This window comes from Salmo salar, chromosome ssa18 (genome assembly GCF_905237065.1).
Source record: "Salmo salar chromosome ssa18, Ssal_v3.1, whole genome shotgun sequence".
Lineage (NCBI taxonomy): Eukaryota > Metazoa > Chordata > Actinopteri > Salmoniformes > Salmonidae > Salmo > Salmo salar.
Window position 1 is genome coordinate 22,106,843 of NC_059459.1, and position 21,834 is coordinate 22,128,676.

Consider the following 21,834-nt stretch of genomic DNA (forward strand, 5'->3'; position numbering starts at 1 on the left):
ATATACTGTAGATGGCTTTATTTCATTGATTGCTAATATTCTGAACCTGTTCTCTCGATATATTCTATTAAATCTGTCAACGAAATTCTAATTAAAAGGTACACTGTATTTAAAGGGATGGCTTAAGATAAATGTACTGAAAACCGTATTGAATGAAAATCTGTTGTCCAGCGAGTGGGAGGGTTTTCAGTGGTTGAATTACATTTATTCAGCGCACAGAATGGAATCACGCCTGCAAAGCCCTTTACACACCTTCATGTTAGTCTGAATTCCAACTACTGAGAAGTGAGTAGGAAAGGAGTGCGTAGGAAAGGCGTAATTTCCTAAGTCAGAATCAGGGCCCATGTGTTTAGTTCTTAGTTGGACCACAAGGGTTCAAAAGGGTTCTTCGGCTGTCCCCATAGGAGAACCCTTTTTGGTTCCAAGTAGAACCCTCTGTGGAAAAGGTTCTACTCGGAACCCAAATAGGGTTATTCAAAGGGTTCTCCTATAGGGACAGCTGAAGAACCCTTTTGGGTTCTAGATGATTCAATGTCAGACAGTTAATGTACGTGTGCAGGCACATAATGTACAGTATGTGTATGACAGTAGACGATCTATTTTTAATGTCTCCATATGTTTACCTTTTCCAACACAAGGACGCACAAGGCATGCCAAAGTTATATCAGAGAGTGTCTCCTCAGTGATTTTGCAAACATTTGGGATGCAAACACTTGATCCAGCTCCTCTCCAGCTCCAGACAGCCTAAGAAAACAGAGTGCAGCTCTGTGCCAAGCTACATGAAGCCCCCTGGCCAAGTAAAGAGAGGCTCCGGACAACTGGCCTCAATGGCCTCTCTTAAAGCAAACACATTAAATCACATTGGTACATGATGTCATTTGAATCTGTTTTCTGAAGTTGTCGATTATGCAAGTTGTTTGAGCTGGCACACGATTTAGGTCAAATGTTGCTGTCCCGTGTGCCCGTTGTTTGTTTTCTTAAATAACTCATTTAGTCACAGAATGGCATATATGGCCTGCAGAAACACGTTTGAGATGTATTGATATTTTACAAGAGGTAAGAGAATAAACATGTTGACTTTAGGATGTTGAGAACAACCTTTTCATGCATTTAATTTCAATTCACACCCAAAGGAACAGCAACATAATGCATAGCTCTAGTGAGTGATTGGGGCTTGCTAGCTTTACATTGGCAAGCTGTGTTGGTGTACAGTTAGAGAAAGAAAATTGTCTGTGATTATGCTTGGTGGATCATGTACAGTATGCTGATCGTACACATATTTTCTCCCAGCCTTCTCGTCTCTGCCTCCCTCTTGCCACTCTTCCTTTCAGCTCTCTGTTTTCTTTCTTTCCTTCTTTCTTTCTTTCTCTCTCCCTCTCCCCTCACACTTTCTCTCTTGGCAATTTAAGTTCATCAGCAGGGTTATCACGAAACAATGGACTAGGGATTGAATTGGGATTGTGCTTTTCCGTGTATGTTCACACAGCTCAGGGAATATGTTTCATGTGACTTAGGGACCCTTTCAAAGACTTAGTGAGTGTGTATTCAGTGGAGCCAATGCATTTGCTGCACCACAGCCTTGCAGCAAGGGACCTGGACTACAGTGATACCGCAGAGGGAATACAACCCCACTGACACTGCAACCCAATCCCTCTGCCCGTAGGATGGGGGAAAGGAAGAGCAGCTTCCTTATGGAAAAACTCATAAAGCAGCAACAGTGTGGACAGGCAGGCAGGTGTGTGTTGGGGAGTGCTTGATACAAGAATCAGGTTTCTTTTCTTGGAGAGGTCAGTGAGTTTGTATAGCAGACATATGGGAATTATAGGGAGATGGACACAGTGTGTCTAATAGAGGGATGAAATCCCAGGGGTGGAATGTCTCTTTGACAGGAGGTTACTGAGCTGGCCCATGGACAGCATGATAAGCTAAACAAGTGCATTGTTTCATTATATTTTTACATTTGAGTCATTTATCAGACACTCTTATCCAGAGTGACATACAGGAGCAATTAGGGTTAAGTGCCTTGCTCAAGGGCACATTGACATATTTTTCACCTAGTCAGCTCAGGGAGTCGACCCAGTGACCTTACGGTTAGCCTACAGTCCCAAAGCTCTTAACCGCTGAGCTACCTGCCACATGAGTTTATGAGTGGTTTTGTGTGTTGCTACATGTTGCATAGACGTAACGAGACAAGACGAGAGAAAGTGTGGCACTACAGAACCATTTGGGATAACTATACTACCCCCATTCTCCTCCACTCTTTCGTCTGGTTCCCCCACCTCTGAGGAGGTGAAGTTGAGGGCTACAGGAGCACAGCCAGACAGCCAGACAGCCAGGCCAGAGGAAGGTAACTGATAGGACAACAAGGACTACCTTTCAGGGAGCCACAATAGACAGGCTCCATCTACACCCTGAGAGGATAGGCTTTGCTTTGCCTATGTAGAATTGAAGTTTTGATTTATTTCATCAATATGACATTGTTCAATTAAAAATGAGACCTGAAGCCTGATGCTTGAATACTCTAAACCTATGTATAGCTTGTATAGCTGTTTAAGAGCGTCTCCCCTGGTTCCCCTCTCTCTCCTCTCTCTCAGTCTGTAGTGAAGCATGCCTGCCTGGGGTCAGAACACTTCAATCAAAAAGCCATTATCTCGGTTTAACTGTGTGTGTGTGCGTGTGCGCGCGTGCGTGCGTGCGTGCGTAGGGTATCTTTAAGTATTTTTTATTTTACTCTATCAATTTCTGGCAGACAGTAAATGTGGGTCGACTCAACATACTGTATGTATATAATTCTGTAAGGCTTATGCATATGTCCTCCATCATTTCAGAACAATAAAAACTGATAGTTATTAAAACTCCTTTTCAAAGGCATTCCAATGATATTCAGGATTTTGGAGGGAGTTGAGGTTCAAGTAGATGCTCTCATCCTTGGTCCATATGCTTTTCTATTTGTCTAGCGGTCGACTTCATTCCAGCAGTCGTTGACCTGATCTGAGCCCCAGCTCCTCAGACAGAGTGTCTCATTAAGAAATATCCTGTCACGGTCTACAGACGAGGCAACACTGGCAACAGTAACCTGCACTGCTATGGAAGGAGCACACACTTGACTACATCTGGTTTGTGATTTTCCCAAATCATCAAGAAAGGTTTCGTCATCAACTGGCCAAAACCCATTCTCCTTCATTTCCAATGCAATGATGTGTCTGTGGAAACAAATCAGTCTGTCTGTGTCAAGAGGACGGGCCAAGTATCATCATAACATTGAACAATGAAGAGGTCAAATGGTAAAGATGACCTCTTTAGATACTTCAGATTGATCTCAGGTCTAGATACCGGAGCAGGCCCGCGGACTGATGCACTCATATCTTAAACATTTGAACCAGGGACATATGCCATCATACTATCCCCATATCTTGGGGCAAATTACAGCTATCCTGAGGATATGGATGCCATCATGGAATTTCCCTTCTTACACAGGAAAGAAATGGGGAATTCTCAACATATAATTAAGTAGGATATAGTACGCCAAGACTGTGCACATTCTACTCTTGTGTTGGTTTAACTGTGCCTCAAGCAGGAAGTATTTTTTCACAACCCATCTTCTAGGCTTATGGACGCCTCTTTGCCACGTAATATTATTGAACTAAACAACCTTTACAAACTACAGCAAGCTTTAGGATTGTATGACAAAACCTCTCTGTGCTTTCTTTATTTTAAACATAATTACTTGAGGGGTGTGGAAAGATAAAGGAGATGAAACATGATTATCTTGTCTTTAAAAAGCAAAACGTCTATGATAATCTTCAGAGAAGACTTACAGTAATTCACAGCCTGGAAAAATACTTGTATGCCTTCTCAGTATGATGTAATTACGTGGTCAGTCATCAACATTTTCTGACTTATCTTCTTACGGAAGAATCAAAGGCACTTACAGACAGAGACAGAAGCACGGGGAAGACTCCGTCTATGCCACAAACGGACTGTCATCTTTTTTCCATTTCTCTTTGAGACCAGTTTCATATACTGGGCTTATTCTTGCATTGCTGTTGCATCATTTCGTTGTATTTGTGTTTGTGGTTGTTTTTGAGTTCATTTTTTATCCCAACGTCCTGTCTCTGTTGATGTATTTCTAGCCCAGGACAACCCAAACAGTCTGAGACACAAATACAACTTTATCGCTGACGTGGTGGAGAGGATCGCCCCGGCCGTGGTTCACATTGAACTCTACCGCAAGTAAGAGTGGCACGTGTGTGTGTACGTGTGTGTGTACGTGTGTGTGTGTGTGTGTGTGTGTGTGTGTGTGTGTACTTGTATTCCTACATAATCAGGACCCCAATGTCCTAACACTTCACCTTAATATCCTGAAAAGGTAGGAAAACAATAACTTTTTTCAGGCCCGGAATATGTTCAAATGCTATTTTAAATTTAAAGGTTTAAGGTTTTGGGGTTAGGGTTAGGTTTAGGGAAAATATCATTTTTAATGGTGAAACATTTTACACTCCAAAAAGTCCAGAAATTTCACGAAAACACAGCTATGTGTGTGTGTATGTGTTCGTCCTTGAATATCTGTAGACATACCAGAGTTTACTTTACAGCCCACCTGGATGTGAGACCACACTAGTTGGTAAAACATTTAAGTTAAAACCCTCCCTTTTAACGTACTTATCTTTCTCCTTCTGCCTTGCATCCTCTTTCCCTGTCTTCATCTCTCCATCCCCCTTCTCCTCCCTATTTCTATTAATCACTCCCTTTCTCTCTATAAATGTATCTCTCTCTCTTTCTCTCCTTTTCTGCACATCTATCTCTTTCTCTCCCTCTCTCCCTCCCTCTCTCTCAGAATGACCTATTCTAAGCGGGAGGTGGCAGTGTCCAGTGGCTCAGGGTTCATGGTGTCAGAGGATGGACAGATTGTGACCAACGCCCATGTTGTGGCCAATAAACATCGAGTAAAGGTGGAGCTGAAGAGTGGCGCCACCTACGACGCCAATATCAAAGACATGGACGAGAAGTCCGACATAGCACTCCTCAAGATCGACTCACCGGTAAGAGGGGACACCAGAGGTCACAGACAGCTCAACAGTTCAGAATCTAGTACAAATGACTTTATTCGAACAACTTAATCCATTAATAACTGACATAGGAGACAAATGGACACATAGGGAAGAAGTTTACACTTAGAAACAGTTGCAAAATTGTGGTAGTTCGCTTGTGTTGTGTGCTACCCATTCCATCACAAAGATCAAGTTTCAGGTTTTGTTATCACGTTCAAGTACAATGTCTTTCTTGCAAGCTCTTTCCCAACAATGCAGTAATCAAATCAGTAGTACTATTAAAGAAAGTAAAGCAGGACAAAAAGACACAATAAATAAAACAATATAAATAGACATAAGAAAGTAAGTAAGCTATGTACAGGGCTAGTTCCAGGGTCAAATCAAATCCAAATCAAACTTTATTTGCCACATGCGCCGAATACAGTGTAGACTTAAAGTGTAGACTTTACCGTGAAATGCTTACTTACAAGCCCTTAACCAACAGTGAAGTTCAAGAAGAAGAAAATATTTACCAGGTAGGCCAAAATAAAAAGTAATAATAAAAAGTAACACAATAAGAATAAGAATAACGAGGTACCGAGTCAGTATGCAGGGGTACAGGCTAGTTGAGGTAATCTGTACATGTAGGTGGGGATGAAATGACTATGCATAGGTAACAAACAAACAGCGAGTAGCAGCAATGTAAATTGTCCGGTGGCAATTTTTATGAATTGTTCAGCAGTCTAATGGCTTGGGGGTAGAAGCTGTTGTGGAACCTTTTGGTCCTAGACTTATTGTGTGCTTACCGTGCGGTAGCAGAGAAAACAGTCTATAACTTGGGTGACTGGAGAGTCTGACAATTTTATGGGCTTTCCTCTGACACCGCCTATTATATAGGTCCTGGATGGCAGGAAGCTTGGCCCCAGTGATGTACTGGGCCGTTCGCACTACTCTTTGTAGTGCCTTACGGTCAGATGCCGAGCTGTTGCCATACCAGACGGTGATGAAACCGGTCAGGATGCTCTCGATGGTGCAGCTGTAGAACATTTTGAAGATCTGGGGGCCCATGCCAAATATTTTCAGTCTCCTGAGGGGGAAAGGATTTTGTCGTGCCCTCTTCACGACTGTCTTGGTATGTTTGAACCATGATAGTTCGTTGGTGATGTAGACACCAAGGAACTTGAAACTCTCGACCCGCTCCACTACAGCCCCATCGATGTTAATGGGGGCATGTTTGGCCCTCCTTTTTGGCTCACATTGATGGAGAGGTTGTTGTCCTGGCACCACACTGCCAGTTCTCTGACCTCCTCACTATAGGCGTCTCATCGTTGCCGGTGATCAGGCCTACCATTGTTGTGTCATCAGCAAACTTAATGATTGTGTTGGAGTCGTGTTTGGCCACGCAGTCGTGGGTGAACAGGGAATACAGGAGGGGACTAAGTACACACCCCTGAGGGGCCCCAGTGTTAAGGATCAGCGTGGCAGACGGGTTGTTGCCTAATCTTACCACCTGGGGGCGACCCGTCAGGAAGTCCAGGATCCAGTTGCAGAGGGAGGTGTTTAGTCCTAGAGTCCTTAGCTTAGTGATGAGCTTCGTGGGCACTATGGTGTTGAACGCTGAGCTGTAGTCGATGAACAGCATTCTCACATAGGTGTTCCTTTTGTCCAGGGGAGAAAGGGCGGTGTGGAGTGCGATTGAGATTACGTCATCTGTGGATCTGTTGGGGCGGTATGCGAATTGGAGTGGGTCTTGGGTGTCCAGGAGGATGCTGTTGATGTGAGCCATGACCAGCCTTTCAAAGCACTTCATGGCTACTGATGTGTGTTACCTTAGCTTCCTAGGGCACAGGGACTATGGTGGTCTGCTTGAAACATGTAGGTATTACAGACTCGGTCAGGGAGAGGTTGATAATGTCAGTGAAGACACTTGACAGTTGGTCTGCGCATGCTTTGAGTACACGTCCTGGTAATCCGTCTGGCCCAGCGGCTTTGTGACTGTTGACCTGTTTGAAGGATTTGTTCACATTGGCTACCGAGAGCGTTATCACACAGTCATCCAGAACAGCTGGTGCTCTCGTGCATGCTACAGTGTTGCTTTCCTCGAAGCGAGCATAAAAGGCATTTAGCTCGTCTGGTAAACTCACGTCACTGGGCAGCTCGCGTCTGGGTTTCCCTTTGTAGTCAGTAATAGTTTTCACGCCCTGCCACATCTGACAAGTGTCAGAGCCGGTGTAGGAGATTCAATCTTAATCCTGTATTGACGCTTTGCTTGTTTGATGGTTCATCTGAGGGCACAGGGGGATTTCTTAAAATCGTCTGGATTAGTGTCACCTCTCCTTGAAAGTGGCAGCTCTAGCCTTTAGCTCGATGTGGATGTTGCCTGTAATCCATAGCTTCTGGTTGGGATATGTACGTACAGTCACTGTGGGGACGACGTCATCGATGCACTTATTGATGAAGCCGATAACTGAGGTGGTGTATTCCTCAATTGTATTTTTTATTTAAAAAAATATTATTTCACCTTTATTTAACCAGGTAGGCCAGTTCCAGTGGGTCAGATGTTTACATACACTAAGTTGACTGTGCCGTTAAACAGCTTGGAAAATTCCAGAAAATTATGTCATGGCTTTAGAAGCTTCTGATAGGCTAATTGACATAATTTGAGTCAATTGGAGGTGTACCTGTGGATGTGTTTCAAGGGCTACCTTCAAACTCAGTGCCTCTGCTTGACATCATGGGAAAATCAAAAGAAATCAGCCAAGACCTCAGAAAAGACATTGTAGACCTCCACAAGTCTGGTTCATCCTTGGGAGAATTTTCCAAACGCCTGAAGGTACCACGTTCATCTGTACAAACAATAGTACGCAGTATAAACACCATGGGACCACGCAGCCGTCATACCGCTCAGGAGAAGATGTGTTCTGTCTCATAGAGATGAACGTACTTTGGTGCAAATCAATCCCAGAACAACAGCAAGGGACCTTGTGAAGATGCTGAAGGAAACGGGTACAAAACTATCTATATCCACAGTAAAACGAGTCCTATATCGACATAACCTGAAAGGCCGCTCAGCAAGGAAAAAGCCATGCTCCAAAACCGCCATAAAAAATCCAGACTATGGTTTGCAACTACACATGGGGACAAAGACCATACTTTTTGGAGAAATGTCCTCTGGTCTGATGAAACAAAAATATAACTGTTTGGCAATAATGACCATCGTTATGTTTGGAGGAAAACGGGGGAGGCTTGCAAGCCGAAGAACACCATCCCAACCGTGAAGCACGGGGGTGGCAGCATCATGTTGTGGATGTGCTTTGCTGCAGGAGGGACTGGTGCACTTCACAAAATAGATGGCATCATGTGGAAGGAAGATTATGTGGATATATTGAAGCAACATCTCAAGACGTCAGGAAGTTAAAGCTTGGTTGCTAATGGGTCTTCCAAATGGACAATGACCCCAAGCGTACTTCCAAAGTTGTGGCAAAATGGCTTAAGGACAACAAAGTCACGGTATTGGAGTGGTCATCACAAAGCCCTGACCTCAATCCCTTAGACATTTTTTGGGCAGAACTGAAAAAGCATATGTGAGCAAGGAGGCCTACAAACCTGACTCAGTTACACCAGCTCTGTCAGGAGGAATGGGCCAAAATTAACCCAACTTATTGTGGGAAGCTTGTGGAAGGCTACCCGAAACATTTGACCCATGTTTAACAATTTAAAGGCAATGCTACCAAATACTAATTGAGGGTATGTAAACTTCTGACCCACTGGGAATGTGATGAAAGAAATAAAAGCTGAAATAAATCATTCTCTCTACTATTATTCTGCCATTTCACATTCTTAAAATAAAGTGGTGATCCTAACTGACCTAAGACAGGGAATTGTTACTAGGATTAAATGCCAGGAATTGTGAAAAACTGAGATTAAATGTATTTGGCTAAAGTGTATGTAAACTTCAGAGTTCCACTGTATTTATAGTTGTCCACATATACTAAGTCAGAACCGTCCAGAATAGTGATGCTAGTCGGGTGGGCGGATACGGGCAGTGATCGGTTGAAGAGCATGCATTTCGTTTTACTAGTATTTAAGAGCAGTTGGAGGCCACGGAAGGAGTGTTGTATGGCGTTGAAGCTCGTTTGGAGGTTTGTTAACACAGTGTCCAAAGAAGGGCCAGATGTATACAGAACGATGTCGTCTACGTAGAGGTGGATCAAAGAATCACCCGTACCAAGAGCGACATCATTGAAAAATACAGAGAAAAGAGTTGGCCCGAGAAATGAGCTCTGTGGCACCCCCATAGAGACTGCCAGAGGTCCGGACAACAGGCCCTCTGTTTTGACACATTGAACTCTATCTGAGAAGTAGTTAGTGAACCAGGCGAGGCAGTCATTAGAGAAACCAAGGCTATTGAGTCTGCTGATAAGAATACGGTGATTGACAGAGTCGAAAGCCTTGCCAGGTCAATAAAGATGGCTGCACAGTACTGTCTTTTATCGATGGCAGTTATGATATCGTTTAGGACCTTGAGCGTGGCGGAGGTGCACCCGTGACCTGCTCGGAAACCAGATTGCATAGCGGAGAAGGTAAGGTGGGATTCAAAATGGTCAGTGATCTGTTTATTAACTTGGCTTTCGAAGACTTTAGAAAGGCAGGGCAGGATGGATATAGGTCTTTAACAGTTTGGGTCTAGAGTGTCTCCCCCTTTGAAGAGGGGGATGACCGCGGCCGCTTACCAATCTTTAGGAATCTCAGACGATACAAAAGAGAGGTTGAATAGACTAGTGATAGGGGTTGCAAAAATGGCGGCGGATTATTTTAGGAAGAGAGGGTCCAGATTGTCTAGCCCAGCTGATTTGTAGGGATCCAGATTTTGCAGCTTTTTCAGAACATCAGCTGTCTGGATTTGGGTGAAGGAGAAGCGGGGGGGTGAGCTTGGGCCAGTTGCTGTGGGGTGTGCAGAGCTGTTGGCCGGGGTTGAGGTAGCCAGGTGGAAAGCATGGCCAGCCGTAGAGAAATGATTATTGAAATTTTCAATTATTGTGGATTTATCAGTGGTGACAGTGTTTCCCAGTCTAAGTGCAGTGGGCAGCTGGGAGGAGGTACTATTATTCTCCATGGACTTTACAGTGTCCCAAAACATTTTGAAATTAGTGCTGCAGGATGCAAATTTCTGTCTGAAAAAGCTAACCTTTGCTTTCCTAACTGACTGTGTGTATTGGTTCCTGATTTCCCTGAAAAGTTGCATATCGCGGGGACTATTCAAAGCTAGTGCAGTACGCTACAGGGTGTACTACACTAGCTTCTAATAGTCCCCACGATATGCAACTTTTCAGGGAAATCAGGAATATGCAACTACAATGCCATTGGATGAATCCCGGAACATATTCCAGTCTGTGCTTACAAAAATCCTGTAGTGTAGCATCCGTGTCATCTGACCACTTCCGTATTGAGCGAGTCACTGGTACTTCCTGCTTTAGTTTTTGCTTGTAAGCAGGAATCAGTAGGATAGAATTTTGGTCAGATTTGCCAAATAGAGGGCCGGGGAAGAGCTTTGTATGCATCTCTGTGTGTGGAGTAAAGGTTGTCTAGGATTTTTTCCCCCCTGGTTGCACATGTGACATGCTGGTAAAAAATTGGTAAAACTGATTTAAGTTTGTCTGCATTAAGGTCCCCGGCGCTAGGAGCGCCACTTCTGGGTGAGCATTTTCTTCTTTGCTTATGGCCTTATAGAGTTGGTTGAGAGCGGTCTTAGTGCCAGCTCTGCTTTGTGGTGGTAAATAGACGGCTACGAATAATACAGATGAGAACTCTCTTGGTAGATAGTGTGTTCAACAGCTTATCATAAGGTACTCTACCTCAGGCGAGCAATACCTCGAGACTTCTTTAATATTAGACATCGCGCACCAGCTGTTATTGACAAAAAGACACACACACTCGTCTTACCAGAGGTAGTGTCTCTGTTCTGCCGGTGCATGGAAAATCCAGCCAGCTCTGTTTCTTTGTTCAGCCACGACTTGGTGAAACATAAGATGTTACAGTTTTTAATGTCCCGTTGGTAGGATAATCTTAGTAGTAGGTCATCAGTTTTATTTTCTAACGATTGCACATTAGCAAGGAGAATGGAAGGCATTGGGAGTTTACTCGCTCGCCTCCGGCTTCTCAGAAGGATCCCCGATCTGCGTCCCCTTTTCGGGCGTCTTTTCTTCACGCAAAAGTTGTGGATCTGGGCCTGTTCCAGTGAAAGCATATATACAGCAGTCATGCTAACAGCTGAAAAATCTCTCAGAAGGCAGAAGGGTCAGCATTTGACCATCGGGTATTCCAAGATGGGTGAACAATGGGTCGAAACTTCAGCATAACATTTGCTGTTGATGAAGAGGCTTAACCCTCTCCCTCTCGATTTCCCTGAATTCATTGTCCTGTCCGCTTGGTGAATGGAGAATCTATTGAGTTGGATAGCCATGGGGGGAATCTTGTCCGAACGCCATGTTTCAGAAAAGCAGAGAATATTGCAGTTACGAGATTCACATTGATAGCAAAATCGCAATCGGAGGTCATCCATCTTATTACCAAGTCATTGGCCAATAGAATGGAGAGAAGAAGTGGCCGCTTTTCCCTTTGTCTTAGCCTCGCCTGGACTCCCCCTCTCCTGCCTGTTTTGTTGCCGGCGTTTTCTCATGGGCAGCCCTGAATTGAAGAAAGAGCCCAGGGCAGATGAGTCAAAGTTAAAGCCGGAATTGAGGTTAGTAACTGCCAATCTTCACAATATTCCTTCAAATTGAAACTTTATGGAATATTATAAGTGGCATAAATAAGAGGATTTGAGGAGTGTGACTTTACACAGTAGCTCCCATGCTATTTAATCCCTGCCTATGAGCGTGAGTGGGAATGACATTGAGAGTTTCAACTCCCAGGAGGCAGATTGGATTTTAAGTACAGCTTTCCAGGCCAACAGCAGCCATCTTGGTGCAGTACTTTCCTATATCTTACAACTGCAAATCTAGACACCACTAGCAAATGTGAGCAACAATTGAACAATAACAATTACTTAATATTATTCCCTATTAAACATCAGCGGAGACAGAATTACAAGATGAAGCAAGAGGTTATTGGTAGAAAGTTGATGTTCAGCTTGATAACACAGCTGATTGTTTGAGAGGTGCAACATGTGCAACCAAGTGGTCCTTGTAAACGCTGGCATTCAACACATAGTTAATGTTGGCAATGGCATTCAGTTAAAAATACTTCAGAGACAACAGTCGTTAGGAAACGATTCTCTGAAATAAACTTGGAATACATTCTGCAAAGACTCATTACCAGCAGATGAAAACCCATGTCATGCTCCAATGAGCAAATAGTTTTGATAGCAAAGGTTTTGCTCATAAATGGCATGGAGGTAGGCCATGTAAGGTTTTTGCTGAGGGAGCATACAGTAACATAGAGAGATTGTTGCTTTGTGGACTAGTGGGATACACATCCCACATGAATCATATTCGACAGCCATATGAAGGAATGTCTGGCACCCATTCAAAGCCACAGGCTAGGAGTAACTGCACCGCAGAATGCCTCGCAGAGCATTCCCTCGCTTCAATGCACAGCTGAAAAGACACTCACGACAAGGACAGGGCTGCACACAGCATCGGCCAATACGCCAAGACAAGCACAAGGTTATGTTTTCTTTTATGCGGCCTACAGTGGTTCCCCAAACTGGCCCTGGAAGACCACTGTGCTATACACTCTGGTCTACATTCATTACACATACTAGACAACTGGAAGGTGATATCAGACCCAAAGCAGTGATCCATGAACGTCTGAAGAAAAGATTATGGATGGAAAATACAGCGTCATTACTTCTCATAAACCAGTTTCAAGACACTGAAAAGTCTAATGATTTGTGCCCTGTGGTAAAGACTACCATCCAACTACTGGTTGACCATGACAGCCCAGTACCTGACTGTGGATTGACCATATACCCTGTGCCCCACTCTGGCTACATAGCTAAGACAGCTGTTGAAATCTTTGCCCCAGTTTTCTCTTCTGTGTGAGAAGGTGTCTACCCAGTCTGCCCAGGGGGCACAGTCCCAGTTCCATGACTAACCCCCACAGTGGAACAGGACAGAGGCTATGGGAGAGGGGAGGGGGTCTGACTCATGACACCCCAGCTAATGAGACAGTGGGTACGGGCAGGGGAGGGGAGGGGAGGGTGGATGGATGTGAGGGAAAGAGTCGACTAGAGATGGAAAGTGTCAGTGAGAGAGAAATTAGAGGATGAGAGAGAGAGGGAGATAATTAGAGGCCAAAATAAAGGAAAAGTTGGAATTTCCTAATTTGTATGAAAAATTCAGTAAGTTGTCACAGTTCTGTCCTCAGGGCTTCAGGTCTGTACACTTTTAAGTATGTATTTATTTCCCTCTTTTCCTCACTTTCCCTCCATCTGTCCCTCTCTTGCCTCAAGTGTGCGTCATGAGTATGGGTGACTTTTGTCAAACTTTGTATTTCATATCAGCACACTGATAGAGAATCGATCACACATGTTTATGACTGTGAGCTTTGAAAGTTGACTCTGAATGTAGAATACCCTCTCTTCCCACTCGGTGCTTCATGAGAAGCAGAGTTGATTGGCGGCTGGGTCGGTCCGTTCTTGTGTGGTGTACCCTCGTCTCTGGGGAAGACATTACACATCTGCAGCTACATTAGTCTGTCTGCAGAAGTTGGCACTTCAGAGGATGGGAAGGAGAAAGGGAAAAAGTGCTACATTTGTTTCTGACAGAGAGAGAATGGGATGGAGAGGCAGGCAAAGACCGAGGGGATGTGGCCTGGAAAACGGATCCATATGTCTGCAAAGCTAAGTGATCTAATAGGCTAATGAGATGGTTGTGTGATGTGACGCTGGGAAGATTAATCTAAAAGTCATCATGCGGGGGAAAAAGCAGCTTGTTAACCCTATCCACTCCCTCACTCACTTCCTCAACTGTTTGTGGTGCAAAGTAGCGCACTGTCGGTGTCCTCAGTTTAGAATATTTGAGATGATTTTGTTCATGGAAGTCATGTCAACAGACTGAGGGCAGTTAAACACACCCAAACAAATGAGGACACCACATCCTCATCAATAAATACAGTGAGTATATGTGTCACAGTACTCAACCACAATGTTAGTCTGTATGCTCCCCAGGTCGTCCACCTCCTAAAGGGTGGTAGGATGACTGGCGCTGGCTAGACCGACCAGGGCTCTTATTGGTCCCCGTTCAGGAGACATCCAGGACATGCTCTGTTTCTCAGTGGAAAGAGTGGCGTCCTTCAGAAAGAAGCAGAGGGAAAATGAATCACATCCTCGTCTCATCCTCCATTTCACTCACTCTCCCACAGTCGCTCCCATCCTTGCGGAAGCAGCGTGTCGGGACGAGGGCCAAGGGAAGCAGACTGGCCTTGCTCTTCTTTTCGATGCTCCAGACAAGGCCTAGTTTGTAGGTGGTTGTTTCCCAGGCCAGCGATGCAGTGGAAGAGAGACCCATACATACATCCCAACCGCATCTCATCAGATCTGCATGGCCCACAGATTAAAGGCGTGTGGTGTCTAGCCGCCCGTTGGTGAGATGCCATCCAGTCTTCCAGGGTGTCTGTAAATCATGCTGGAAACAGAGGGAGCTTTCGACCATGTGTTTGCTGTTGTGTTGGCTGTGGCATTTACAACAACATGTGCACCATATTGATCCCCAGAGCTGATGGTTCTGCAGGTATTATCATGTTGGATCAAGCTCCTCTTTATCCACTGAGGCACAACCCTTGGGACAAAGTTCATGTGTAGCCATAGTAGAGTTCACCCACACACGGTTACACCATTTGCTAGTGGCCCCATGATATGTATGCATGGTAGCATAGGACTAAAAAGTTAACATAATACTTACAGATGCGCTGTCTTAATTTGACCCTGCATCTCACAGCAGGGAAATAATCCTGCAGTAACAGGAAATGTGAATTATTATGTGGATTATAATACATTTTGTAGGGGTTGATACATTATTAGATAAATGTTTTGTTACCGCAAATCAAGTCTGACATTTTTAAGCGGAAATGAGTAACTTTAGAAGCATTTTTTTAAACCTTGAATACACTACAATTTGCATATTGCCTTGAAGTCCCCTACAAGAAAAGCACAGTAGTGACCACAGCAAAGACTCTAGTAGTGGTCATAGATTTAATCACCAAACAGAGGGTGTGTGTGTTTCACTGGCATGCCTCTGTGCTGTTTACAGTTGTTTTTTGTTCGGGTTGATGTAAAATTAACCCTTTTTCTCAGGTTTGCATACGCCTTCGAAACTATTAGCGACAGTCCATCACAGCGTGAGGCTTGACAAAAACCAAGTTTGCACCTGGGATCAAGTCTTAAAAGTTAATGTAATGGGTTTTTAAGGGATTCCAAACGGCCAAAGCTGTAATTTGAATCAAAGACTTGTCTATGGCAAAGAAGGAGGCATTTTCTTTGTTGGTCCTTCCACCATCTCCTATGGCAGACACTCTAGATGTACAGTACAATTTTAGTTGAGATGATAGGATAAAGCCTGAATGTCTGAAATGCTTACCACCACTTCTAAGTGCCTCTGACATGCAACTGTTTTTCTGGATGGCTGCTAGTAAATACTGGTGCTTTCTGTTGAAGTTTATCTGTCACTATCTCAGCCTCTATTAAAATGATATTGTGCCATTCTCAGTTATCTTCTGTATGAGCCAGTGGAGAGCTTGGGAAATAGGTCTTTTTTATTAATAGAAAGGTTGAAATTTCAACTGAAAGTTTTAAGTTAAGATCTAGAACAAGGCAGTAGTGCATTTAACTGAAAGCATCTCACATGATGTTAGGGACGGCCAATGCAGGAGAGGGTTGCCTGTTCCTCTTCTTGTCCCTCTAACCACCTCTCCTTAATGAGGTCAATGTCATGGGTTGACAGGGTTCGATACTGTGACCAAAGCAGTCGCTTTTGCGACCTTTTGACTGGGCAGTGCGACACACATTTTTAATTGGTCGCAAGAGTGCCAGTGAAACTAATTTATCTGGTCACGTACATTTTTGGTTCACGGGTTGCTTTTTTTTTATCATCATGATTTATTCAAACTGTAATGTGCAACTGACAAAAAATAAACCAACTTTCTAAAGAGGCAACAATGGCACAGGAATGCCCCTGTCTGTGTGTGCCAGGGCTCGACATGCAGGGGAGGTTTTGGACACCCTCCAGACCAGTCAATCATCCCTGTTGTGGCCAGCTTGGGCTAGTGAAAAGATTAGACCATTATAATAATGCTATTTTTAATCTTGGCTATGTAAATGATTAAAAAGATGGATTCACGAAGCTGTTTGTTTTTGTGTCGAGAACATGCTGTCTATTTAGTCAGGCAATTCCTACATTATTCTGACATACACTGAGTGTACAAAACATTAAGGACACTTTCCTAATATTGAGTTGCCCCCCCACCCCTTGCCCACAGAACAGCCTCAATTCGTGGGAGGATGGACTCTACAAGGTGTCGAAAGCGTTCCACACGGATGCTGGCCCATGTTGACTCCAGTGCTTCTCACAGGTGCGCCTGCCACCTACTGCTATACCCCTTTCAAAGGCACATTAATATTTTGTCTTGCCCATTCACCCTCTGAATGGCACACACACACACAATCCATGTCTCAATTGTCTCAAGGCAAAAAAATCATTCTTTAACCTGTCTCCTCCCCTTCATCTACACTGATTTAAGTGGATTTAACAAGTGACATCAATAAGGGATCATAGCTTTCACCTGGATTTACCTGGTCAGTCTATGTCATGTAAAGGGCAGGTGTCCTTATTGTTTTGTACACTCAGTGTATTTTATAATTAAATTATGTGATTGTCAATGCTTAATGCCATTGGGTAGGCTTATTAAAAAAGGCATTATTCTTAAAGTGGTAATGCATACTTACTTTACATACATTTTTTTTTCTTTTTCTATAGGCTTTTTTTTTGTATGAAAGATCAAATGACCTGCTATTGAAATTATGCACGCATCATTCAGTTTCCTGTCAAGTCTTGACCTGGGCCAGTATTTTTGTTCCTTTGAGCCAGTAGCTTTCAGTTGCAGGGCACTGGCCCTTTGTACTACTGGCAAATTTAACTGAATGTCGAGCCCTGCTGTGTGCAGTGCGTGTAGCCATGTGGCCTATATGTCTACCACTGTTTGTAGCCATTAGCGATGCTAATGATAGCCTAATTGTTTTTGGATAGATGGAAATGTAATTAAAAGTTAACTACAAAGTAGCCTATGCCTACCTGACAGAATCATGATTATTCGCACCAATCAAGTGGCCATTTGTTTTGAAAACTCCATCACAAGTATGCTACAAAAACACTGCTAGCCAAATACAACTGTATGGCTGGTGTGCACCTGAATTAAAGGTGTACTACACTGAAAAATCTAAATTTCTCAGGTTTTATCCAGACCTCAAAAAATGGTTCCCTATTTTGGTTTAAGCATTGTTGTTGACACATAACATCCAATTTGGTTGTTTTTCTATTAAAACAGGTGCTTTTGAGAGCAAAGAAATGTGGGAAATGATAGTCCATCTCTCTATTTTATTGATCTTGTATCGTTTTGGTATCAAGTATACTTTTTTCATATTCTACCCTCTGGAAGGTTGTGTAGAAAATAACACATGGCACTTTGAAATTTGCAATAAATGCATTTTGCACTTTATTTTAACAGTCTCTTTTCTTTGCTGTTAGAGTTAATCTACCCAACTCAAGGAACACAAGCTAATTTGAAAGATGGCTAGTCATTATTAGCCTGGTTTTGTTTGGAATGCAGGAACATTATGGTACACAGGCCAGGTCAATTATCATTGTTTGTAATAAAAAAACAATTGTGTGACCAAATCATGTACTGGTGCCACCAACTGAAAAAGTTTGGTGCAACAGTGCCACCAGTGGAAAAAGTAAGTATAGAACCCTGGATGAGTGTTAATGCATTAAGGCCAGCCCATGGTCCAAAATAACCTGGTGAGTCACTTATGGTCAAGAGAAAGTCAGAACCACTGAAATTACATATACAGTATTCGACTCGGTATCCACAAGGACAAAAAGTAGCTGAGTACAAGTGGTCAGTAGGTGATAGCTAGACTAACAGTCCTCACACATGAATAGTCATGCCATTTGATGTTTGCTTTATTCCTATTCACACCTAGACACTCCCACCCTCAAGGGCTCATATCAGCTAGCCTTGGCATCCACAGTGTATGAGTTAATGTGTGTACGCATGACTGTACCGCCCACAAGTCAGTGGCAGCATTGTGTGTAAGCAGATGGATATGTGCAGGTGTGTGTCAAGTTGTGTTTTTCATTATTCACTGGGCTGAGACATTTCAATAAGCGACAGGACGATTTTATAATGATCACGCTGTTATTACCAGTATCACCAAAGCAAGCGGTTGGTAGACCGTCTCAGTGTTAGGGATTCAGATCGGGCTGACTTCTCTCACTTCCCCCCTCCATCTGCTTATCCCTTTAACTCGGTGGGGTCAAGGTACGGGGTGGTGTGTGTGTGTGAGGGTGTGTGTGTGAGGGTGGAGAGTCACAGACTGGATAGCAGTTCACAGACAGCTATTCCGGTATCAAGTCTGGATGAAAGAAATTAGAGGGAGGGGTGGTGGGGTTACGCACTCTCATCTTCTAACTGTCATCTTCTATTAATACCTAGGCTACACCTCAGGGGTCTAGTTCGCACTGAGTTCCCGCAACCCAAAAAGCTAAAATGGCGTCTTATAGTGTTAGATGGATTTACTACTGTATAAAGACCTATTCAGCTATTGTTGGCAATGGTCAGCAGTCAAAAGTGGCCCTTAAGTTGTGTCATCACTCCGCAGAGATGACAATCACCGTGTAATAACCTAGTGTGTACACTCTATTGGAAAGGAAAATGTAGTGTTATCATATTTTATGATGGCACTGCACTATGAATATCCCTGGGTAGTTGATTACAGGACGTGTTTCTGTGTTTGGATACAGAGACTTTTGTCTGTGTGTATCTTTGGCTTGTTGGCCAGTCAGTCTCAGTTACCTTAGCTTCCACACTGTGACTCTATTTATAACCCAGGGTAAACAAAATGGATACAGGGGAACAACCAGGAAGGTCTCTCAAGATTGTGCTGTTGTCAGGGAGTTTGTTGGGTGGTGTGTTGGGATCCACACACTCAACGTGATGTGGCGACGCGTGGGCTATGACCATACACTCATTGGCTATGACTGGACAGAAGGGAGATGATTTCATGCAGACAGGGAAACTGTGGATGGATAAATATACCCTCTGTCTGTCTGTCTGTCTGTCTGTCTGTCTGTCTGTCTAGGCACTGTTTCTGGCTTATGGTTTCCTTACCATGGAGTTTTTCAAGAGTTTAACATAAGTGAATTTGTACTGTTTTATGAGGTACTGGCCAGTGGCCTCTAATAAAAGAGATGCACTGTGATAGGAGAAAAATTAGGGTGGATAAAAAACATTGTAGTTACTCCACAATACTAACCAAATTGACAGAATGAAAATAAGGACGCCTGTACATAATAAAAATATTCAAAAGCATGCATCCCATCCTGTTTACAAGGCACGAAAGTAATACTGTATAAAATGTGGCAAAGCAACTAACTTTTTATCATTTTTTTCCCCCCAAAGTGTTATGTTTGGGGCAAATCCAATAAAACACGTTACTGAGTACAGCACTATATTTTCAAGCATAGTGGTGGCTGCATCATGTTATGGGTATGCTAGTAATTATTAACAACTGGGGAGTTTTTCAGGATAAAAAATAAACGGAAAGGAGTTGAGCTCAGCACAAATCCTAGAGGAAAACCTGGTTCAGTCTGCTTTCCACCAGACAATGGGAGATTAATTCACCTTTCAGCAGGACAACAACATAAAACACAAGGCCAACTCTACACTGGAGTTGCTTCCCAAGAAGACAGTGATTGTTCCTGAGTGGCCGAGTTACAAGTTTGACTTGGATATGTGGTGGTGTGATAGTGTTAAATGATATACTGTTCTATCTTTTGTTTTATGTGTAATTTAAGTGCCTTAATGTGTTTGGACCTTAGGAAGAGTAGCTCCTGCCTTGGGAATGGGGATCCATAATAAATACAAATACTTAAATCTGCTTGAAAATCTATGGCAAGACCTGAAAATGGTTCTCTAGCAATGACCAACAGCCAATTTGACAGAGCTTGAAGAATTTTGAAAAGAATAATGGCCAAATGTTGCACAATTCAGGTGTGTAAAGCTCTTAGAGACTTACCCAGAAAGACTTACAGCTGTAATCGCTGCCAAAGGTGATTCTAACATGTGTTTACTCAGGGTGTTTTATTTATTTATTTATTTATTTATTACAAATGTTCACATTTCGACATCACAGAGTATTTTGGGTAGATCGTTGATAAAACATGCCAATTTAATCCATTTTAATCCCACAAAATGTGGAAAAAGATAAGGGTTGTGAATACTTTCTGAAGGCGTCCTTATATCACTGGCGGTCAGTGCTGTTTATTTTTTATGCGCATGGCCTTATTTCTATTACAGCATGTTGGATGATTGTCATTCATATTCCATTCACCCAATTCAATGTAACAACGATAGGTTTAGGCTACTACATGATATTCAAATTTCTCCTATATCCATCATGAGGTTGCTACAACCTAGCCTATGAGTGAACGTTTACAATGTAGGTGCACACAGGTCGAGAGAAAAATTTGAGATGACGGACAGTGACACATGGACAGACAGTGACACATTCAATACCGCCTTGCACACTCTTGCCTGCATCTAGCTTATCTAGGATCATTAGTCAAACAGTTGCAAACAAGAGTTTCTATTGGACAAATTCAGGTATTTTTATCCCTGTTTCATTTTCAACAGAATCGGCAGAATGAATACACCCCTGATCACGCATAAACACAGTTCACTTTCATAGCAGTCACATTGTATTCCTTCTCACATCTTGCCTCGACTTCTGGTGAAGTCGATGCCCCTCCTTGTTCGGGCGGTGCTCGGCGGTCGACGTCACCGGTCTCCTAGCCATCATTGATCCATTTTTCATTTTCCATTGATTTTGTCTTGTCTTCCTACGCACCTGGTTCCAATCCCATTCATTACATGTTGTGTATTTAACCCTCTGTTTCCCCTCGTCCTTGTCAGAGATTGTTTGTTGTTATGGGCTCGTGTTGTTGGATTGGTGCGCGACGGGTTATTGTACCCATGTTTATTTTATTATGTACTTTGGTTTTGGAGTTACAGGGGGCAGGCTTTCTCACAAAGCCTCTGATAAATGTCAATCATGTTTTTAACATTATTAAACTACCCCAGTTACACCAAGTTTGTTTCTCCTGTGCCTGACTTCCCTGCCACCTACACACACGACGTGACACATCTATGCACTCTCCTCCTCTCACCCTTTCCCTTCGTTTGTGGACTTCAATGAACAACACATCAGCTGTATGTGACCAGGCAAAAAAAAACGTTCCAAGCCAAACCATTTCATAACCGCTACACACAGCCTTCATCGTTGTCACCATATTAGCTAAAGTAACGTCCTAGTCAACATAGCCAATGGAACTAATGCTTTAGTAAACCCACTACATACAGTTTTTGTTGAAAACTGTTCAACTATTTTCTATCTCTCTCTCTTTGAGTCAACTACTCACAACATGTTATGCACTGCAGTGCTAGCTAGCTGTAGCTTATTCTTTCAGTACTAGATTCATTCTCTGATCCTTTGATTGTCAGTTCATGCTGCAAGACCCCTGATAGG

At 43.2% G+C, this 21,834-nt stretch overlaps 1 protein-coding gene across 1 annotated transcript in view; it reads left to right on the plus strand.

Moving 5' to 3' along the window:
* The window catches only part of LOC106577049 (serine protease HTRA1A), a 32,320-nt gene that overhangs the window by 4,019 nt on the left and 6,467 nt on the right, over positions 1-21,834 (plus strand). Inside the window, exons 2-3 of the mRNA XM_014154743.2 lie at positions 4,134-4,233; positions 4,838-5,042. Coding sequence (XP_014010218.2) covers positions 4,134-4,233; positions 4,838-5,042 — 305 coding nt within the window. The remainder of the gene's footprint in view (positions 1-4,133; positions 4,234-4,837; positions 5,043-21,834) is intronic.